At 37.5% G+C, this 17,884-nt stretch overlaps 1 protein-coding gene across 3 annotated transcripts; it reads left to right on the top strand.

Moving 5' to 3' along the window:
* Nucleotides 1-10,648: 10,648 nt before the first annotated feature.
* Nucleotides 10,649-17,334, top strand: LOC105776238 (protein TIME FOR COFFEE). 3 transcript variants are annotated; one of them, XM_012598783.2, is made up of 13 exons: nt 10,649-11,046; nt 11,132-11,620; nt 11,726-11,910; nt 11,995-12,301; nt 12,391-12,841; nt 12,922-12,982; nt 13,083-13,175; nt 13,255-13,525; nt 13,607-13,673; nt 13,786-13,852; nt 13,941-14,309; nt 14,447-16,835; nt 16,925-17,334. In XM_012598783.2, exons 1-13 carry the CDS (start codon nt 10,941-10,943, stop codon nt 16,933-16,935), a joined length of 4,866 nt encoding a protein of 1,621 aa, XP_012454237.2. In that variant the 5' UTR covers nt 10,649-10,940; the 3' UTR covers nt 16,936-17,334. The 3 variants fall into 3 exon arrangements, with proteins under 3 accessions (XP_012454237.2, XP_012454238.1, XP_012454240.2); XM_012598784.2 differs by having other exon boundaries at nt 11,726-11,820; XM_012598786.2 differs by lacking the exon at nt 10,649-11,046 and having other exon boundaries at nt 11,594-11,628.
* The last annotated feature ends 550 nt before the right edge of the window (nt 17,335-17,884 follow it).

Genomic DNA, 17,884 nt, shown 5'->3' on the forward strand with positions numbered 1-17,884 from the left:
CTGCCATAGCATCTTTCATCTATGGTCTTACATTGTATACCTTATATCTTTTTCTGTGCCACCATGGCGTCTTTTATACATGGTATTATGCCATATACCTTTTACCTTATATCATGATGCCATGGTGTCTTTCATCTATGGTCTTATGCTACGTGACTCATACCAGACTGTTATAGCGTTTTCATCTATGGTCTTACACCATATACCATTGTCACGGTGTCACCCTGAAGGACCAGTCGATACCGCCATCACAGTAAATACCTTTCATAATTTGATTTCCTGAATCCTCCTCTCATTACCTCATTTACACCACCTAACATTGATGCTCGGACACTACAGTGTTCCCTCCATAAGACCTAGAGCTTCGCCCGAGGTGATATCTAATAGGTTCACTCTCCTTTCCCCATCCTAACTTCGTTTATCCCCCTTTGAGGTTTTCCCTACAGTCATGTAATGCATGCTCATATCATCATAATTCATGTTAATGCAAACATATCATACTTAAACAGCATAGTTCATAACAGCAGGTTTAGAGTCTGGAACTCACTTAAAGTTTCATTATCTCCATAACTTAGCCTTCTTGAATGCCAAAGCTCCTATTCTCCTGGTAGCTAAGCATTACAACTAAAAATCATGGATTATACTCAATATTCTTAGCTTAAACCCATTTTCCAGAAACATGCAGAACCCTTAAAATGGTTCTGAAGTCCATAACTTCATTTCTTTATCTTTTACGTACATAGAAGGGTTAAGAACCTTACCAGCTTGTTGGCTTCCCTACTCTTCCATCTCATCTTCATGAAGCCTGCTCCATGCAGAGCCTTCCATGGCCTTCTTTTCTTCAAAGTAATCGAAGAAGGTGAAGAATGGGCAAAAATGAAACAAGTTAAGGAAGGAAATCAACCCTGGAAGCCATTTTCCAACAATTTATAACCCTTCCCACGCTATGCCCAACCTTATGAGATTTGTCCATTACTAATTATTATGTCTCCCTCTATGGAATCGACTAGTTCCATTCTAACTGAACCATGTTTAGTTCTTAATTATATCCAATCCAGTTTCTAATTTTTCCATTTCTTTTAATAGAGATCGTCAGCTTGCTACCTTTTTCAATTAAGCCTTTAATTATTCTTATTTTTTGAGTTATTGGGAATTTTAGGTGTTACATATAGTGCCAAATGACTTACATTTGTATGTTATAATGGCCCTAGTGCCTATACTTTAAGCCTTAATGTATCTTTCTTAATGAACCCCTATTTTTGAGACCTTTAGCCTAAAAAATGAGTTTATACTCAACCTTGTTTCTCTATACTGTTACTTTTGAATTGCACTTTGAATTAGACGTTGGGCCATAAACATTAAGGGTTAGGTAGACACATTTTGGTAGTCTTAAAAAATGTGTACTTGTGTGAGAAATAAAGAAATGATCCAATATAATGAGTATAGATTCTTGCTTCCAAAATTGGCTGAATGAAAAATCTTGAGTTAATAAAAGCAATGTAAGGGTTAAAAGCATAGCTAGTGGTTAAAAAAAAACATTGAATAAGTGAAAAGTATTGTGAGTGAAAAGAGGATTTAGTTTTGGAATGTTCTCAAAAGATAAATTTTCCTTGAGCTTAAAATGAATTCTTTTTGTTTCATAATAAACTATTCTTGTTAGTTTTCTCAATACTCATGAACATAGGATTGTGTCTTCTTACATTGTGGAGAAATAAGAGAAGTGAGAGAAGGAGAAATAAAGTGGTGAGAATAATGGTAATATTTGGGGGTGATTAAGGAACAGTGTCATGTGCTACCCATTCCTAGTTCATACAGCGTTTTGATGCTAACTTTTCTTTTATATCAAACCGTCTTATAGCTTTAGAACATTCCATGTCATAGCCAACACCCAGCCTGGTAAGATATTGTCTACTTTGGGCGCACAAGACCCTTACGGCTTTGTTCTTGAAAGCGCCCATACACCCCCAAAAGGTCTCTTACCACTTAAGTGTTGCTACCCTTTTATATGGCCTATATCTCTCCCATCCTTTGCAGATGTGGGATTCGCCTAAGGTGTTACATTCACCCCCCTTAGGGACTCAGTGTCGTCGCTAAGGTTTGCCCCACTATCGCTCAAGAGGCATAATGAATGGCTCTGATACCACTAAATGTAACCCCTCAACTCGGGCCTATACATTATGGCCCGATTTAAGCAATTACATAGGCCATATATATGGCGAAAACTTTTAGTTGAAACACGCTTGTTCATTTTTGAAACACGTGTTATTATTTATTTTGAAAACGATGAGAATAATTTCAAAAACTTTGATGAAGATCCTTCATTACCATTTGGAAATCAACTTAGTGAATCTTTTAAATTCAGATTTGATATATTGAATTTGCGAAAACATTTTTATTAGGAAAAAGTCTAAATTATTTTATCCATAAGTAATAATCCATGAAAATTGTCCAAAGTTTTAAAAAAATCCCATGCCATAGTTCTATAGTCTAACATAAAATAAAATCCCAAATAGTAATAAAGTCCCATAAAAGTCCGAAACATAATAAAAATCCATATTCATATAAAACCATTTCTGAAAGACTCACTAATGATCACATCCAAGTCCTAACCACGAGGGTTATCTGAAACACATAAGTAATGTGGGTGAGCTTTAAAAGGTCCAATATGAGATCAACACAGATAAAATCACATACAAATCAAAATATCAATCATCATAATAATCATAAGTCCTAACACTGAAACTTATGCATGAACATGTCGATACATACTTTAAAACAATGCGCATTTTATAAAATTTCCTATCCATCTCTATTACACACCAATAATGAGTTCCCCTGAACTCATTTATCTGATCACCATTTATGGACAAGCCACCACTGATTTCTAGATAAACTGACACTGATAACACTTTGTGGACAAGTTGCCACTAATTTGTAGATAAACTGCCACTTACTTCCACCTTTCATAAAATCCCATCCCATACATGTGATATGGAAATTTCACTTTTTAATACATATGAATCACTTTCACATATTCATATATTAATTAGTAATCACTTTAACATGTTTCAACATGCTTTTTACATTTTATCATAGATCTCAATATTAACATACTCATTTGTAGATATCACATGTTTAAATCATCAAACGTATCACATAAGTCATGCATCATATATAATGAGATAAGATCTACATATACATCATTATTATAGCAATAATTACATCATATATCATACATTTCATAAAATGTACTCGGTTAGAGTCACTTACTTGGGTACCTTTTGATGAGTTTTTCAACTTCTTTTTGAATACTTAGTGTACTCACAATTAATTATAATTAAATTATTAATATAACAAAAACAAACACATTACACACAACTAATTTTATTGAACCTACACCTTTTTCATAGATCCAAAACACCACAATCCCCTAGTATTGGATCTAAACTCGAAAGATGTGTCTAAACACATAAATGATCTCTATTGGTTAGAATCCGTTGAAAGATATTTATTATTAATAGATTGATCACTAAAAATCTCACCATAACACTTACCTCACGGTTTGCACACTCGAATTTACGATCTCCGATCAAAAGTTAAGATCTCTCATATTATTATCGATCAGACCTTCAAAAAGCGTAAATGATAGTATTAATACGTAAATAATTAAATAAAAATAATTACTATGGCCACTATACCACTCGTCCAAGAGAGGAAATCACCAAGAGGAGGAGTCTATGATCAAATAACCAACACTTACACAATTGATCAATTCGAGATGAACAGTGGATCAATATAGACACGAGATTAGAGAGTTGGGTGATCTAAAAGAATTATTAAAGCGAGAAGGTATAAGATTAATCAAAATAAAAGAATGGAAAAGAAATGTGAAGAAAAAAAGAGGAAAACTCAACCATTGACGGCGGTAGTCCAACAGCAGCAACGGTGGTGGCGCTTCGACAAAAGGTGTAGTAAAAGAAACGGTGAAGGTTCGACAAAAAAAAGATGAAATATTGCAATGAAAGAAAGAGGAATGGAGGAGAAAAGAAAACCATGGTGGTTTACGGTAGTGGTCACAGTGGCAATGGACGGTGACGGGGAAGAGAAAGAGGAGGTGCAATGGCCACGAAGTGTGGTGGTCGGTAGTGGAGGGTTCGATCATTGTAGAGGAAGGAAGCAAAAGTGAAAAGAGGAAATGGTGGTGGTGTTGCAAAAAGAGAAAAAATAGGTGAGAAATGAGAGAAAAAGAGAGAATATGGAGGAAAGGGAGGAACGGACGGCAATGATAGGTGGGTGAGTAGGAGGAAAGGTTGGTCAACTAGGTCTAGGTTCAATGAATCTCTACTATGGCAAGGGTGAAATAAAATGGTAAGAGAGGGAGACATGAAGTGAAAAAAGGATCATGCTCTTTCAACTTTTGGTAAGTTTGACCCTTAATGGAGGAAAGAAATCCTCCTAACCATGGAAGTTATGGGGTGGACGACAAGCTTAATAAACACATGGGAAAATGTTAAAAAAATTAAATGAAAAGGTGTGAACAAGGGGACTTGAACTTAGGTCTACTAGGATAGCTAAGGAGTATTAAACCACTAGACCACTTCTTTCCTTATTCTCATTCTTATGCCAATAATCATAAAATATGGGATGTGACATTACAAGCCTAAAAGTCCTATGTGACTTAGGGTGGGTTTGGATGGGCGGTGCATTTACCAATGGTTAGTGTAAAAATAGCGATGGCGGTGAGATTAGATACTAAAGTGATACTGTAGTGTGAGACAAAAAGTAAGCTAAACACGCTGCACCGCACTCCATTGCCTATCCAAACCCACCCTTAGACATTTCTGTACATTAGTTCTTGATTTGCATATATGTATGAAAAGTGAATGATTTGAATTCTTTCTTTTGTTTAGACATTACATCTACATAAGTTATTTTGATGGAAAAACATAAAGGGTGGTGGTGCTTTTGCATAATTGCCTCTATATCTATTTACTTTGTAACTTTTTGAACTAATTGAATTTACTTTAGGAGTTATGAATTACCCATACATCATACTTAAGTTGCATGCTACAAGGGTTTCATACATTGTACATACTTGTTTACCATGTTTTGTACATCATCATTACTCAAGAGTCATCTGTTTGCATGTTAGTGTACTGAGTGTTTGCTTAAGGCTAAGCAAATATTTAAGTGTAGAGGAATTTGATCTTCTATAATTGTATACATCAAATTAAAAATAAGCAAATACTTAAAGAGCCTACTTTTGAATAGTTTATGATGTCTTTTACTGCATTTTCGTAGTTAATAAATTTTGTGTAATCTTCATCTTTATTATGTTTTTATGCTTTTTTGGGATAATGGAAAGTTTATGTTATTAGGCCCTTAACCTTGAACTAAGCTTGTTTTATGCACTTGGTTGAGGTGAAAATGAGAAGAGGAGCCTACACTAGGACCAAGGTCGTGACACCAATACTTCCACCATCAGTTGGAGAGTTGGACTTCTCCAAAATGCACATTCAAGTGGACTACCTTTGAGGTGACAACACCAAGGTGGTGATGTCATGACATCAACCTTTAAGGTCGCAACTCCAAGCTAGCAAGGTTGTAACACTACCGGTCTCTAAAGTTGAAAAAAGTCAAGTCGTTTGAGTATAATGTTGCGACACTAGGAGGTTGTTGTCGCAACACTGAAGCCCCAAAGCACCCAATGGAGTAAATTATTGCTGATGTCGCGACACCAAGGTATGGATGTCACGACATTAACTTTGACAAGGCTCAAATTCTAAAGGGCATTTTCAGTCCATCAATGTAATGGCCCAAATTTAAGGTTATCGGAACAGTGGTTTCGAGACCACAAATCCGATGAGGAAAATTTTATTTTTCTTATATTTTTATGGCCTATTATTTCACAAAATGATTTCATGAAAATTTCGTTCGAAAATTTTGACGTTTGGGCACTCAATTTAGTCAAAATGACTAAATTGTAAAAAGTGCAAAAGTTGAGTTCTACATGTTAGAGGTGTCCAATTGTTATGAAACTTTAAATTGGAGGTACTTATATGGTAATTAGACCATTGGTTAAGTTGGTAGACAAAAATGGACATGAGATAAGTGAAATAGAAAATTTTTAAGTTAGGGGCAATTTGGTAATCTAGTAATAAAAATAATTAAAAGGGAAAAAGATGGCAAAAATCATCATCTTCTTCATTAGGACGAAATCAGCAAGGGGGAAGCCATAGTTAGGGTTTTCAAGCTTCCAAGCTCCATAATCAACAAGAACGAAACTCGAGGTTAGACAAAGGAAAGAGTAAAGTTGAAGACTAAGTTGGTGAATTTGACTATAGTTGGTACCGAGGTAAGTTTACGGTAAATAAATACAATATTTTAATAATTATTATTAATTTTGTTAATTTCCAGCAATTATATATTTATTTCATGAATTTATTTGATGATTATCCAAGCATGAAATGATAGAGAATTAAAATTTAAAAGTCCCGTTGATACATAAGGATGGTACTGGATACGAATGTCATGACATTTGGGTAAAGAGGTCCCATGTAAGACCATGTCTAGGACATGGCATTGGCACCGAGATGATAGGTCCCCTATAAGACCATGTCTGGGACATGGAATGGGCACCGAGATGAGAGGTCCCATATAAGACCATGTCTGGGACATGACGTTGGCACCGAGATGAGAGGTCCCCCGTAAGACCATGTCTGGGACATGGCATGGGCACCGATATGAGAACATCCCATGTAGACCATGTCTGGGACATGGCTTTGGCATGTTATGATCAGAAGATACCCGAGTATCCTTATTATTCCAATGTGGTTCAACGGGCTAGTAAACGAATCAGGTACATGAAAGTTCAGTTAAAGATAAGAAATGGCAAGCTCAGGTGAGTTATAGGAGTTAAGAATTTATTATATTAACATTTGATATTCAATGATGCAGCAAGAGAAGAGTAAGTTATGAACACAAGTATATTAAGTAATCAAGCAAGAGAACTAGTATGAGATTAACTAAAGAGTAAAATAGAGATATAGACACTTGAGTTTAATTATTTGTGTTAAATATTGTTATTTATTTGCTAGTAAACTTACTAAGCTTTATGCTTACGTCTTTTATTTCTCTTTCTCTTATAGTATTGCAAGGTTACTTCAAGGATCCTAAAGAAGTCGGAGATCGTCCACACTATCAAGAACAACTACTCGGTATTTTATGATGAAACATGTTTGGGTTATGGCATGTATAGGGATTTAGTTATTTTGTATGTTTGTAATTATGATTTTGCTAAAGAATGAGGTGTAAGTATTTTATGATGAATGGTTATTAAAATGGTTAAGTACGAAAGTGTTTGTGGTTATAAGAGTCTAAGTGATATATTATGCATGGAAATCATGAAAAGGGTAAAATTTTGCAAAGAAACAGAATTCAGGCAGCACAGTGACGTGACTTTGAAAAATCACCTAGGATGGTATAAAATGAATTAGAGGGTGAATGATAGATGAAATTAAAGCTTGTTGAGTCTATTTTCATGGAAAAATAACGGTTTAGCAAAAGAAATTTTATATTTTGAGATATGTGAATTTTAGTGACATAGGGTCAGATCTGTTTTTGGAGTCCTCTGTTTTGAGTTTAGAAAATCACTAAAAATGGTACAAAAATAGTTATGAGTTGTATTTTATATGTATGGAATCCTTATTGAGTCTATTTTCTGTAGAAATAAGTGGTAGCATTATATGAAAATCCCAGAATGAGAAATATTATTTTTAGTGACAAGAGGTCAGAGCAGTCAATTGGTGAAACAAGGGAGACTTTAACTAATAAACTGTACTAATTGGCTAAGCCAAAAATTCTAAAAATTTTATAGTAGGAAGATATATGAGTCTAGTTTCAGGGAAAATTTACGGAGTTAAATTTCTAGTTCCGTAGCTCAAGTTATAATTAATTTAGTAACTGCTGCGCGATTGGACAGATTGCTGTAAATAGTGAAATTAATTTTCAAAACAAGTTTTTATGATTCGAATTAGTAAGATAAGATAAGTAATGCCTCGTGCTCGACTCCGGCAATGGTCTCGGGTAAGGGGTGTTATAATCAAGCTTTAAGTCAAATGTTAAGTGAGGGCAAAATTTTCCTTTATATGTCAATTTGTGTCCTATATAAATAGTACTTTTATAACACTTTTCATATAGAATTTAAGATTTTTTCTCTTTTTGGTTAGATTCTTATAAACATATTTTTACATTTTTATTGCACTTTCCTTTTCATAGCAAAAAGTATAAGGACCTACTTGTACATTTTGTAATCTCTTTAATATTTCAATAGACTTTTAGTATTTTCTTCATTCGATTTCGCATTTTATCGATTTGGTTCAATATTTGGGGATTTAACACATCAAACCTTCAATTAATTCAAGGATTCTGCTGATAATATTGAACATTTCTAAACTCAATTTAACTTCTGTTATTTTTCTTGTGTGATTTAACATAAAAAATTTTGGGTTGCTTGAATTGATTATGGATGTGAACTAATTTTGTATGTGGTTGATTAATTGAAATGTTATTTGATTGATTTAAAGTTTAGGGACTAGATCGTGAAATTTGGACTGAATCGAATAAAATCAAAAACATAGAATTGACGACTCTAGGAGACTATTTAGATAGGTGAGACCAAGAGGAGATCCTATTGAACACTAATTCAATTAGTCTGATTTATTTTAGTGAGGTCGAAAGATAAACTAGATTGAATTGCTTAGTTGGGTAAAATAGTGATCAAGAAGGAAAATTGGACCAATTAGGAAAATTAGACATTCTAGTGCCCTAAATTGAGAATTAGCCATTAACATGGATATTGATCAACCATATTGTTTCCCTAGTTGTTAATCTTGTGAAATTGGTATATTTGTAATTTAGTCTTTATAGTTTAGATTTCAACGTAATTCACTCCTTTATGATTTTTCGTACTATGTTATCTAAAAATTAGCTTGGTAGACTTCCTTGTTGCATGCTTGGTTATTGTTGGTCAATCTTGTCACCCGGTTTCTTTGAGTTCGATTCTCAAAATACTTAGTGTTCTGTTGTAAACACTAAAAATATTATAACCCTATATACTTGTAGTAAAGTCGCATTTCAATTTTTATAATTTTTGTACAAATTTTTTATTGAGTGTTCCTACACAGTGGCTCGGTCATTTTTCCACTAAAAAATACAGTAAAGGCCATTCAAGTATGAGAATGGCATTCAGCCATTAAAGTTTGGTCGTTACAACATTTTGGATCTGTTAAAAAAACTAACACGCCATTAACAAAAATTTATGAACAAACTCTTTTAAGTTTTTGAACATATTTCGAAGTTAGATATCAATACTACTGCCGGGATCGAACATACAACCAAATCGTCAAATTCATATATATATATATATAGCAATAATCGAAGCAATAACCTGACTCAAATAACAATGTAAAAAGATACTAACCCAAATTAATATATAAATTTACGGAATAAATGAAAATTAGAAAACATACAGAATCGTTGTTGAATTGGTTCGATGTACTGATGAAAACAAAATTGTGTACTAAAAAATCGTCTATATTCCACAACACTAAATACATACTCAAAAAATAAAATTTAATTCCTTTCAAAGAACACTTTTAAGTTCCTTTTCTCGTTGAGAGAAAAAGTCCTCGTTTACACTTTTTTTTATCCATTCATTTTCCCACTATATACACCAACTTAAAAATTGCTTTGGTAATTTCATTTTAAATTAAAAAAAGCTTTTGTTTTATTTTCCTTGATGGCCATGAAAAAAAAATTGCAAAATGAGCCGTTAATTATGGGTGTCCAAAACCAACATTAACTACAACTGTTTTTCATAATTTAATTTTTTTATTAGTACAAAATTTAATAATAAAATATTGACATACTTATTTATTATAATTAATATAATATTTTAAATTCCATAATAAAATATATCTTCTATATATTATTAATATGTATTATTAATTTTTATGTTAAAATTGCTTTTCCATTATTTTTTAAATTTTTTAAAAGATAATTATAAAACATGGAACCGAAGTAATGAACATTGACCGGTGGTAAACATATACTTTGCGGTCAGCTGATTCCATGAGATGGTAATGCTCATTTACTTTTGAACACTCTCTGCAACCGGCAATAGCAGGTCACGAATCGCTTCGGGAAATCCAAGAGCCCCTACCTATGTAATCGAGATTCTTGGGAAACAGTTCTTAGCTCTCCAAACCCTAATGCTACATTCATATATAGCAATTTTAATTTTTAAAATATTTTTTGGCAAGAAATTTTATATGATTACAAATTAATTTTTTATTGTTACCAAATCGGTAGCGAGTGAGGTGAAACTACGGAAGCTTATTAGGGAAGAAAAATAAAATATGACACGTTGCGATATAGAAAAATTTAGGAAAGGGTTAAGAGCGAGAAGAGATAATTTATCAACCGTTCAGATCTTGCCATGTTGGTTTAAGCCAATGAAAATCGTTTGATTTGTCGAGGAATCAACGGTTAAGATGTGGGCACTTATTGCAATCAGGGATCTTGGCCGTTCATTAAGGCTTGGAGTGGGTTTCGTTGAGGGTGAAATAGCGAAAAGAAGATGACATTTAGAGCACAAAAAGAGGAAAGAGAGATAAGGAGAAGAAAGAGCGGAGAGAGGGAGAGTGGGGGGCAGAGAGAAAGAAGAGAAGCTAAAATCTTTGAAGTCTGAGTCTGACAGATTGTTTCAACACAAGATCTTTGAAAAATTATCGAGATCGGGTTCTCGCCGGAGACAGTCACCGGAGCTCATTTCTGGGCGAATTATGGTAGATTTGAGACGATTGACTGAGGAGTGATGCGATTAGTCTTGTTTCTATATCAACTGATTTGTTATCTGCAAAACGAGTTGATTTACGAAGATGGATAGAACCAGAGAAGCGAGGAGAGCCACTATGGCTGCCGTTTCCGCCACACATGGCCTTTCACGGCGGCGGCATAGAAGTAGCTCTCTTAGAGACTCCCCAGGTTTTAAAATCAGATCTGGTCTTTCTTTTCACCTCTAACGGTGTCTTCATAGTTTGTTTATTTTTTTCCCTTTTGTATTGTGCAGAGGATGATGGGCCGGTGGAGTTTCAAGAAACGACGCGTTTAAGAGATCGAAAGAAGGATCGAGATCGAGAAAGGGAAAGGGAAAGAGAACGAGATAGAGAGCGAGATAGAGAAAGAGAAAGAGATCGCTTTAGTAGAACGAGTAAGAGAAGAAGAGGCGATAGATTGATAAGTAACAGAGAAGACGGAGCCGATGAAAGTTCTGAAGAAAGTGTGAACGACGATGAAGATGATGACGACGAAGACGGAGGGGGAATAACTGGAGGAGGTTCTGTTCGGATGATTCCGCCGAACAACATGGCCGGGTCTTTGTCGAGTCATCATCAACAGCAGCAGCATCAACATCGGAAGAGTTTTCCGCTACCCGTGAAAGTCATTAGAACGACACCGCCTTCGGGGCCTGTTCTGACTACCAGCACAACTACCTCGTCTACGTGGAAGGCAGCCGATGAGATGATTGGCGTGTCGGTGCCTAGAAAAGCTCGGTCAGGTAGAGAGGTGGAAGAGATTAACGAATTTCAGCCTTTTTGTTAGCAAGTATTCTGCTTTTGAAGTGGCTGATTTGTTATTTTTCCTTTTATTTTATTTTGTACAGCTTCTACTAAAAGGTCTCATGAATGGGCATCAAGTAGCGGTGCTGTTGGTTTAGTAGGTGGAGAACAGATTCACCGTCAAGCTTCAACTTCGCCGGTGAGAACAGGTGTAGCTGGGATGATAACATTACCGTCTCCGGCTCCAGCCTCTCCATCTTCTTCCAATGCTACTATGAGGGAGAAGATGGTCAGTTTTCTGAATTTTTTGTTCTTCGTTTTTGGCTCTTTTTTTGTTCAATCTAGTGACAAAGATTTGGTTTTTGATGTGAAGGCTAACGGACTAAAGCAAAGGCCACCCAAATCTTCGTCGAAATCCTCATCTTCAGCTCAGGAAGAGATTGAGATGGAGATTGCGGAGGTCTTATATGGTTTGATGAGGCAGCCACAAGTCCCATTGAAGCAAGATACAAATGGGAATGATTCGGTCAAGTTCGATTCACGAGAAGTTAATAAACACAATCTTGATTCTAAATCAAGAGTCTCTTCACCGATCTCCTACTCCCCGTCAACCCTTCCTCAACCATCTTCCAATTTACCTTCAAATTCTAACTCTTCTGCTACTACTATGTCTGCAATTGGTTAGTAACTTTCAGTTTAGAAGAAATAGAAACTTTTGCTTTTCTGAACAATTGGGCGACAGATTTTGATTTGGGTATTGTTGTTGCAGCTCCCAAGAGGAAAAGACCAAGACCGGTGAAGTACGAGGATGAAACTACTGCGGTAGCACCACCTCCTATGTTCTCTGTTTCGAACAATTCAATTTCATCTACAACAACTAAGGTTGAAATTGATCAACCCGCTAAAATTGAAGCTACCTCCCCCAGTTTTGAGAATAATTCAGGATCCTTGGCTGAAAATTATGGTACTTCTTTGATGAATTCTTCTCAAGCTGGACCAGCTTCTGCAGAGCTCGTTCAGGCTGAGCCAAAGAAGGAAGAGAAGAGCAATTTGGTACCAGATTCTAAGCCTTTGACTGAAGAATCTGAGAGTAGAGACGTGGGTATCTGTAAAAAAGAGGAGTCTCAATCGCCAATGAAGGAAACTTTACCTTCTCCTGCTAATAATCCTTCCATCGCTGGTCCCCGATTGGATGATGAGCGTGAGACTGTGACAAAAGCGTGAGCATTGTTTCCTTCTACTCATTCCTCGTTAACTATTTATGGGGGTGTAATAAGTCTCGAAAGCTTTGGTGTTTCAGGAATTCAACAGTTGGTGAGATCGAGAGTCAGCGGGAAGAGAAGTTCCAGATAGATCTGATGGTGTGGATCCTCCTTTTGTTAAAAGATGCAAGCTCTTTTATCTCCTTCTAGTTGATTCTTTGTCTCTGGAATTCTAAGCTATTTTTTACTTTGGTTTTAGGCTCTTCCTCCATCTAGATCATCACCAGAGAGGGATGATGAGATTGATTTTGGGGTTTCAGATCCTAAACCATTGCCCACAGATATGGAATTGGTGAGTCACCTAGCTTTCACCAGTTTCTTGGTATGATGTGTATCATAAATTAATGGCTTTTTTTTCTTTTCCTGTGCAGGAGATGAAGTCTACGGTTAAGGAAGATGATAAAAGAGTGAATATCGGAAATGAAGATGTGAATGTGGAAGCCGAGGATAATAAGAAGCCCAAACTGACTTCTGAAGAAACTGAATCGCATAATCCAGTTATAAAGAGTGAAAGGAATGCTCATCTAAAGCTTGATTTGGAGAAATCTGATAGAGATAGTGGCACAGGTAGTGTCGGTGCGAGCAAGTTCAAACACAATGTTCTAAAGCAGGAGCAACAGCAGCCCGATAAAGAGAAATCTGGTAAAGTTAATCCTTTTTTTTCCTGGGAAAATTTCTCCTCTCTTGTTTCTGATCTGGACTTCTGTTTTTGGCTTTCTACAGCACAATCTTGTGCTTTACCTTTGCCGATGTCATTGGCTAGCTGGCCTGGTGGAGTTCCTCCAATGGGGTATAGCTTGTTGATTTGATATTGGGTTTTGTGCTTTTTTGTCTTTAGTATATAAACCAGTGGTTTAGATGTTATAATGGGGGGTAATGAATTTTTTTCCCTTCCTGAGCAGATACATGGCTCCTCTGCAAGGTGTTGTATCCATGGATGGGAGCGCTGTATCTTCAGCATCTATTCAGGCATGTCGATATGTTCTTAATGTTTTCAGGTCTTGGTTATGTAATTGTTTTGGGTTCTAGTTTACCTTGAACTTTTGGACTTTTGCAGCCTCCACATTCGCTGTTTACTCAACCAAGGCCAAAGAGATGTGCAACCCATTGCTACATTGCTCGGAATGTAAACTGTCACCAGCAATTCATGAAGATGAATCCTTTCTGGCCCACGGCACCTGGTTCAGCTTCACTCTATGGTCTGAAGGCAAATCTAAATGTTGTGCCTGCTTCGGAATTGAATGGGAACATTCCTGGGAGAGCGGTGAGTTCTGTACAAGACAAGGGGCAGACACTTGCAATTTTTCCTGGTCATGGTGGCAAAGATAAAAGTTCACAGGCTGCTACCAACATGGTGGATGCTGCACAGAGAAAGCAAATGCTGCTCCAGCAAGCTCTACCTCCTGGGGCACCCAGTAATATCCTGGTATGCTCTTGCCCGAGAAAACCTCATTTCACTTTTCTGTTCATTTGTTTTTAATGAAGTCCAGTGTTGTCTTAATTCCAAAATTATATCTGGACAAAAATTTTGATATTTTTCTTTTTGGTTTATTTCTATTTCAGCATGGCCCTGCTTTTATTTTCCCATTGAGCCAGCAACAGGCTGCTGCTGCGACTGTTCGACCTGGGTCTGTGAAATCTCCTGGTGCTGGCAGCACAACTTTGAGCTCGTCTAATTCTGCCTCAGTGAGTGCCACCCCTGCTGGTGCAACTGCCGCCCCTGCAATGAGCTTCAACTATGTGAATATGCCTAGCAATGAAACCCAGTACTTGGCGATTCTGCAGAATAATGCATATCCGTTTCCGTTTCCTGCACATGTTGGGGCACCACCTGCATATCGAGGGAATCATGCGCAGCCTATGCCTTTTATTCCTGGATCTTTCTATTCTTCCCAGATGGTTCACCCAACACAGCTTCAGCAGCAGCAACAGCCACCTACACAGTTACAGCAAATCCAACAAGGTCATCAGAACACTAGCATGTCAATTGGTGCATCATCCTCCCAGAAGCATTTGCAGAACCTGCAGCAGAGGCCTCATGGAAGTAGTGCAGGTAGTGGCAGTGGAAACTTGCAAGGTTTTCCTGCCCCCAAAAACCAGTCGCCTCATCCCTTGCCACTACAGCAGCGGCAGCAACAACCAAGTCAGCATGCTTCTTATCAAGCCCGGCACCTTGAAGGTGAATTAAGTGGGAAAGATAGCCCATCAACTTCTGACAGCCGAGTATCTCGTGCAAATATGAATATTTATGGTCAGAATTTTGCCATGCCTTTACAACCTCCAGACTTCACCTTGATGACTGCTGCATCATTGGGTGGTTCTACCAGTTCTGGCTGTAACCATGGGGAAAAGAAACAACATATCCAACAGCAAGGTTCAAAGGCTGGAGTTGAGTCTCTTACATCTCAGTCATTTGCCATGTCGTTTGCCTCCATAAATGGTACTACTACTCCTGGCCTTGATATTTCCTCCTTTGGACGAGATCATGCAATTCTTCAAAGCCCTCCAGAGAGTACAAGGCAAGGCTATCAACAGATCATGGCAGCTGCTGTAGCTGCCCAAACAGCCCAACAGAAGAAGAAGAATTATCATGCTTCCGAAGAAGGGAATCATGGAACTAATGATGCATCTAGTGTGGAAGAAGGGAGGAATGCCATGGCAGGAAAGAGTTCAGCTACTGCTGGGCAGTCCATTGCCTTCTCCAGGGCGGATCTGTCTGATTCATCTGTTTCCACTATTCCTGGCAGCAATGTTATTGATAGTTCTGCCCGTACAACTAATCCTGGCTCTGCTCCCAGAACTTCAGGTTCTTTTATGCCTGCTTCAATCGGTTGTGTAAATGCTCCTAGTGGTCAGCAGCAACTTCAGCGGAATCAACAGCAGATGCTTCAGCTTCAGAAGCCGCACCAATTTGGGGCTGCTTCTGCTTCTCGAAGCAAGGTGCAAGTAACAAGTAATGGAAATGCTTATTCTGATCACATTCCTTCATCTTCTATGGCTACAAAATTTCCAAATGCCCCGTCTCCTTTCCCTCAAAATCTTGTGCAAACCAGCAGCAGTCCAGCTCAATCTCCTCAATGGAAGAATTCTGTAAGGACAACTGGCTCTCAAGTTTCTTCTCCATCTCTATCTTCAACTTCATCAAGCCTAAAAAATATTTCCCAGCAACAAGCCCGGCCGCAGCAAAACCACACGGAGATTTCTTTCACAGCTAATCCTAACTCAACACAAAATCAACAGCCTCCTAGTAGCACCCCATCCCCCTCTACTCCGATGGTGGTTGGCTCTCCCACAACTTCAATCTCTAGAAGTGCTGGTGGTAGTCCCAGGACAACAGGTTCCACTTCAACTGGCAACAAAGGTTGTCAAGCATCTAGTTTATCATCTCAGCAGACCAAGAACTCTCCATCAGTGCCTAGTCAGATATCATCTCCCGTTGGTGGGAGGAGTGTGCCATCAGTCTTGGGAAACCCCCATTTAAGTTCGTCTTCAAGTATGGGGACGAAGCCCCAATCAGTGCTACATCAACAGCAGCAGCAGCAAAAGCATGCACTACATCCGGCGCAACTGTTCTTCTCAAATGCTTACATTCAGGCCCAAGCTCAACACTCACCAACCACAACAGCTGCAAGTGGGTTCTTTCTTCAAAGACACCGTAATGAGCAACAGCAGGCACTGCCTCCAGGATCATCAACTTCAACGTCAGTGTTGTCATTGTGTTCTCCAGTTACTCCTGCTAACACTGGCACCACTGACCCTGCAAAAGCCGTAGTTGCTGCTGCTGGTAATATGAAAGGTGGTGGCATAGCATCACAGGGACTTGTACATGCTGCACAATTTGCAGCCACACAGACGTCTGGAAAGACATATCAGCTTGTTCCAGGTTTCCCATACGTTCATGCTGTTCCTGCTGCTGTTCAGGTGAAACCAGCAGAGCAAAAACAACCTGCCGGTGAGTAGAAATATGCGCTTTGTGCTTCGTATTGCTATCACCTTACAGGGAACAAGATACAGCACTGAGAAGAGATTTTGGCATTGCAGTTCCTTGTTGATTGTGCTTACCATATCATCCAAGACGCTCATAAACTTTCTTGACAAGGTTGATCATTGTCCAGTCTAATTAAATTAGAATGGTTAGATGGGCGAAAGATGGGAAACTAGGTTGTCAACAATGTTTTTGTAGGGCAAATGAAGATGGTGTAGGGGAATAGGGCTCCAGGAAAAGCAGGGAAGTGGAGCACCTACTTTTCCGTCTCGTGGCAGTAATGGAGGTTCTTTTTCTTATTTAATTTTATTTCCTTTTTATCTTTGAATTTGGGATTTTGAAATTTCCAGAATAGATTAGTAAAGAAATCTTTTGACATAATATATGCAACTGAAGGGTGTATATGTATATGTATATGTGTTTCACATGCACATTTAAGAGTAATCCTCTTCATTTTTTCTATTCATCTATTTGCCTTCATTTTCATTTTGATTATTATGCCTCTTTCCATAACATGTCTTGAATCGATTCCTGTTATTTTAGTAGCAGCAAGCAAATGTTTAAGAGAAGAGGGGTTTGATTGTTGTCTGGTGATAGAAGGGATATTATGACGATGGTGAAGTGGACAAAACTAGAGCCTGACTAAAACTTTTGAAGCTAAAGTTGTACGAGACAATCAAATACAATACAAACTCGTAGCTTACTGGTGTTTTATGTATATAAACAAAGTAGGGTTTAACTAAACCATGAACAAAAAGGAAAAACTAGGGTTTAAACCTGCGGGCCGTTCATCAATCAACACCCTTTGTACATTGTGCTGTGCTGTCCATTTTTCTCATAATTTTTTCCTTAGCCAAATAGTGATTGAACCGCGCACTCTCTACCCTCGGTTCCCATCTGGCTTTTTATAGAAAAGTGGCCCTATATAATTTTAAAAAATTATGAAAATAATTTAATTTTAAGATTAATTATGAGGATGAATTGATTTTTATAAGACATGAATAGCGAGAACACCT

The sequence above is a fragment of the Gossypium raimondii genome, chromosome 10 (genome assembly GCF_025698545.1).
Source record: "Gossypium raimondii isolate GPD5lz chromosome 10, ASM2569854v1, whole genome shotgun sequence".
Classification (NCBI taxonomy): Eukaryota; Viridiplantae; Streptophyta; class Magnoliopsida; order Malvales; family Malvaceae; genus Gossypium; species Gossypium raimondii.